The sequence below is a fragment of the Camelina sativa genome, chromosome 16 (genome assembly GCF_000633955.1).
Source record: "Camelina sativa cultivar DH55 chromosome 16, Cs, whole genome shotgun sequence".
Lineage (NCBI taxonomy): Eukaryota > Viridiplantae > Streptophyta > Magnoliopsida > Brassicales > Brassicaceae > Camelina > Camelina sativa.
The window spans coordinates 1,636,362-1,642,108 of NC_025700.1; the positions used below are offsets into that span (position 1 = coordinate 1,636,362).

Sequence of the window (5,747 nt, forward strand, 5' to 3'; positions counted from 1 at the left end):
TTGGGACACCTGAGTGATTGCATTGGAACCAAACGCGGGATCTTCGTCTTTCTTGTACATCGTTAACAGTGACTTTGCACGCGGACTCGTCTATATATATACAAAATATAAATTTAATAAGGCATTTGACTAGTGGGACTAATACTATTCTTTAATCGGATTTAGAATGCCTTATGTATTACACTACTTTTTAAGGTCCACCAAGTTCAATACCATGTATATATTATTATGAATACTTATATACTGATATACACATAGTTCGGCTCGGCTTAAACAGATTATACATGTAAAAGTCGCGATATAGTTCTTCTGCCTATTAATTATATGGTAAATTAACAGACTAACCTTTTTTCTTTTTAATGATTAGTAGAAAACGATATGTTTAACCAACCAAAGAAGTCTATTTCTATCGCATCTTTTAGCATTGAATATTGATAACACAACACAATATTGTGAACAACAACAAAGATACATACAATCGCAACGATATGATCACACACATGCATGTGCATATAAAGACGAGTAGATATAGTAATACATCATGATATATATGCATGCAAGTGTAATAAATATTAACAAAATCAAGAAACCTTAAGGAGTATAGTATTTAACAATATTACATGATAACTGTTTTACTAATCTAATTATATGTGTATTTTAATTGTAAAGCTTAAAAGTAGGACGTTTCTCACCATACATATCATGATATATCTGAAAATGTGCAAATTCTTCGTGACTCAAGGTTATGATATATAATAAATCACGATATGAAATTCGTTTCTATCGTTACATGATCATTAAGCGTTAATTATGGTGCGGCGGGTGTGTTGTGGGCTGCATATAATCAAGATTGAAACCAGGGTGTTCTTGATCTGATCTAGGCTGCTTCTTTGAATATTTAGGAATTTTCCAAGTTCTTGAGCCTCTTTTAGACGACACCATTTTGTCGGAAGCTCGTTTTACTTTGTGAACGTCCTTCGTTTTCTTCATGTTGGTCTGACCATTAACATCACCATGATTAAGTACGGCATGTGCTTGGCTCGATAAGTTGTTCGTCTTGATTGTTGATTGAGCTTCTAGTTTTGTAATCTCTTCATTGTTCTGTTGACATGATATAACAGTTAGTATTCAAGTTACCTTATGTTACCATAGTTTAATTACTCCCGAACCTCTTAATTATCAACTCTAGCTATACGCATAGCATTCAGAATAATTTAAAGTAGTAGGAGCCTTCCTACAAAATTTTGACTAGTAGATTTGATTTTGAAAAGAAAAACTATGCATTCCAATTCTTCTATATTATAGAAATCAAATTTTAAAACCTTATATATAGATGAACCAGATTTTTTCTTTTAAAAACGGACTATATATCATACACACATGTTAATATATAAATGATTAAGAAATTTATTCGTGTTAATTTCCTATGTTTATAAGCATGTGGGTTTACAATAATAAAATATAACATCATTCATAATAACCGATCGAGACTCTTAAGTAAACAACATCACAAAGCAAAAAGGGGCTTACCTTAGTTAAATGATCACGATTCACGCTAAGCTTCTTCTGTATGTGTCCAAGATGGCGACAATCGCACATAGGAGACCGAGAAAGGATGACAGAAACTATTAATAGGAAATAGAAGCAAGCACTCCTCAGCATATCCATACGAGTAGTATCGATCAAAGAGATGAATTATAGGCGAGACAGACCAATATGTAGATATATATAGGGAGAGATGGTCAGACAGATATGGCGGTTTAAAGGTATCGTGATTGTTATAAATGCGTAAGGCAGAGAGATTGTCTAATAAATGCAGATATAGATGGAGAGAGAACGAGTCGTTGATGGTAGAGGAGAAAGAGAGAACATGCAAATGTATGGCTGAGAAGAAGAAAAGAGTAGTGAAGGTCAGATATGGTGTTGTGTGGTCCCCTCTACTCTCTCTGCGGAATCCACCGACCCAAACCAGAGAAACCTAACGAAGGAGAAAAGACCAAACTTGTGTCTTCTCTCTCGTAGTTATAGCAATCTTCAGATTTAGCCCCTTACTGATTTTATGTATATCATTTTGTAAATAAAATGTAATAATAATGGAGCGAAAATCTAGCTAGTCATCGAAACGAGCAAAAGGGAGAATTAGGGTTTTTGATGCATATGCTTCTTTGTTTATCCCAAGAAGAGGTTTTAAATCTCTTACCTCTTTGTCTCTACGTTGAGGCCTTTAAACACTTTGCATGTTTTTACGCTACCTTTCTAACTTTGTCTCCTCATATTTTCTAATTTACATGTGTGTGTGTTTCTCGGGAAGCATAACATTCGCGTAACGATCGATATTTCTAATGGCGATAACAAAAAGTAAGCAGACTTTTTCGACCAAACATTCTTCAAGACGGATTCCATTTCTGACAGGTTCAAATTAAGTTTTTTCTTATATATATCTCATTATTATTCTGTAACATGGACGGGGTGTTTCGAGTAAATTAGGTTATATAAAAGAGTAATCGATTGCTGATTGAATTTATATTCAGGGAGTGTGTAGTAAAAGCAGAAGATCTTTTCAATGCTTCCGTTCTTTTGTAGCATTCATTTACATATATATATGATTAACTTATTCAAGTATAATATATTATCTTATCTATATATATAGTTGATAATAACTAATAAGTAAGCAACGGTCTTGTCTGTGATTAGTTCTGTTGTTAGATGTATTTAATTATCACATTGAGATATATATATATATATATATATATAAATAGATAAATCTTTTCCCACATGATACTAATTGTTGATATATACGTGAACACATTGACGTTACAACAAGCGAGTTATTTCGTTGCATAATTGCGATGACTTATCGCGATTTTAATGATATTTCATGCATAATAAAGTAATACTAGTTTCCATGCTTCTAATCACCAGGGAGACATAGTTTGATCATTTCAACAAGTGGGCACTGGTAGTGTCTGCTAAACCCTCAAAAGTCAATAACAAAATTTGTATTATATAATCTGGTTGACTTTTCAATTGGAAAAAACAGAATTTGATTGAAGTTATAATTAAGTTCAGTAAACATGCAAAACTATAGTAGTGGGGATATACGTACATAAAAAGCCCCTTATCTAAACGCCCTAAAATCTTGTTCACCAGTGAAAAAATACCTGAAAAGTTGACACTAGATCTCTCACAAACACATTAAACAACCACTTGTGCTGAGTTTTGGTTCAACAATCTTCGTGAACCCAAAATATAGATATTTTTGGCACTTTTTATGTTAGTAGTCAAATATTTGTGGGAAAATAATAGAGTAGGGAGACATACTATACTAAATTAGTAGTTGACGTGACATGGGAGAGAATACATTACATTTATGATTTAATGGAAGAAATAAAATGGTGGAAGGTGAAGAACGTGTGGGACCAAAGAGAAACAGCAGACAAGTGTGCGTGGACCATCACCGCCTCTGTTTTTATGTTGTTCGTGAAGGTCGTGCCCTAACCGCAACCCCAAGCCGCCATTGCCGCTCACTTTACCACGTGGCGCTTCCCCCATGTTATTTTGTCTTTTACTGCTTACGTCGACCGGCCCACAATCGTTCTTTACTGTGTCTAGATTAAGTGGGGCTTGCCCCGCAATTGTCGGGTCAAAAAACTCTCTACAAACTAAAAATTGTAAAACCGAAACGAAACACTTTTGTTTGCAAAAACCGATTAGTTTTGTAACTTTTTTTTGGTAGGCGATTAGTTTTGTAACTTGTTCATCATATCCGCAGCTAAAACAGTTTCACGACCAAGAAACAAGATAAATTAATAATTTACATTCCATTAAAAAAAACTTAAAATAAGCAAAGAACACATCACGTTAAATTCGGACGATAGGAATCATAATAATTAAAGCCCTGAGTTTTTGTTTTGTTTCTATCAAATTCATGACGATCCAAATGTGTTTTCCCCACTGTAAGTAACGTACAAGAAGCCGTCCTCTTCTTTCTTGTCTTCGTAGATGGTTGACATCATTGCTCCTGCAATCGAGATTACCAAATTCCAAATAAGAAAGATGTCGTGTTTATGGAATGGTGATTAATTAAAGAGTAAAACATGGTGGTGGATGTAAAGAGGAGTCATTACCGGTGGGAGGAAGAACATTATCAACAAAGATGAAGATAGCTTTCTCTGAACTAAGCTGGATTCTTTTACGAATCACATACACAAACTGGCCAACCGTTAGATCCGCTGGGACGAGGTATCTGTAAAATACACATATCAAAACTATATTGAATAAGCAAAGCAAAAACTCCAATGTTTAAGAATCTAATTTCCATAGAATGTAGATATATATAAAAAAAACAAACAGGATCATTCATACTTCTTCTTGTCGATGTTTGCTATGTCACTTTTCTCTGCCTTCTCCACAATCACCTACTATAACAAAAATAAAAACATCTTATTTCTGAAACTCTCAAGTTCTTCAACCACACAGTTAAAAAGATACTATTCACTAAGAGAGTCTAAATCCTTCAAAGGAAACAAGAAACATCTATCAAAGTGTTATTGTATTTGCAAGATTTGAAATCAAATCAGGCCTCAGGATTCCACACAAGATCATGTATGCTCCTATATAATTTCAACAAAACTAGGAAACAGAACACAATACAGAACAAAGCTTGAAACAAGTTTTTTTTTTTACCGGGACACGGTCAGGATACTTGTCTCTGATCCTTAAAGCTTCAGCTTTCCTCTTTTCTGCAATATAATATAATCCAAGAACCATATTTACTGTTATATCATACTAATAATTACAATCCAATTACTGGGAATTATTATAAAAAAAAAATTCTTACCAAAATCATGATCCTGCTTGAAGCTGGCTGTACTCATTCTTTTGTTCCTGCAAAAATTTCTAGAATCACCGATTTACCCAAAAAAAACAAAAAACGATTTTTACCAAATCCCAACACAAAACCCTAATTTTTTTCAGCTGCCCAAGTCGTAATCCACTTAATAGTGTTTAAACCTTCTGAAGGAATCAAGCAAGGTTATTAAAAGTAGTATAAACGAAATAAAAAAGATTGGAGAAACTTACAGAGATGAAGAGATTATACTTTGGGATTCGAGTTTATGATTGAATATCTCTCAAACTTCGACTGCGATTGTCACAGTTAATCAATATAATCACGTCAGGTCAGCTATTTTATTTATATACGGACCTCTTTCTTTAATCAAGGTATATTTTGATTGGTTTTATTCCCTAAAAGTAAGCATGATTTAGTTACCAAATTATTTATGGACTTAAGGCCCATGATTAGTTAAAATACCATAGAGTAATGTTTCTCCAATTTCTTCTATAAAGCCCGTTAAAAGACTGCCGTATTTGTTTTTGCTTGTATTATATAAAGCCCAGCCTAATTATCCATATATATATATATATATATATATATATATATATTCAAAAACTAAAAGTTTTCTGTATTTACATTGTTAAGATGACTTGTTGAAATATAATTATCAAACAAATTCTTGCCAACAAAAAAATTATAACTTGGAAACACTTATTATAGACCAGTAGATCATAATCTTTAAATTTAGTTCAACATAATGGCTTAATGATACTGAAAAAATAAAATACATACACAATTATTATTGACTCTGATTGTATTGCATTGCAAAACAATGGATCGAAAGATAAACCTTTTAGTAGTCAACAAATATGAAAACTAATTATGATTATTATGATTATTACTAGGAACT

General features: G+C 32.9%; 2 protein-coding genes across 2 annotated transcripts; both read right to left on the reverse strand.

The window, feature by feature from the left end:
• LOC109129625 lies at positions 676–1,838 on the reverse strand. Its single transcript, XM_019238120.1, has 2 exons — positions 1,531–1,838; positions 676–1,101 (listed from the first exon to the last, which is right to left on the reverse strand). The coding sequence occupies exons 1-2, from the start codon at positions 1,666–1,668 to the stop codon at positions 805–807; spliced, it is 435 nt and encodes a 144-aa protein (XP_019093665.1). The 5' UTR covers positions 1,669–1,838; the 3' UTR covers positions 676–804.
• On the reverse strand, positions 3,803–5,180 carry LOC104749266 (autophagy-related protein 8g). Its single transcript, XM_010470856.2, has 6 exons — positions 5,083–5,180; positions 4,841–4,887; positions 4,687–4,742; positions 4,366–4,418; positions 4,128–4,246; positions 3,803–4,021 (listed from the first exon to the last, which is right to left on the reverse strand). Exons 2-6 carry the CDS (start codon positions 4,875–4,877, stop codon positions 3,927–3,929), a joined length of 360 nt encoding a protein of 119 aa, XP_010469158.1. The 5' UTR covers positions 4,878–4,887; positions 5,083–5,180; the 3' UTR covers positions 3,803–3,926.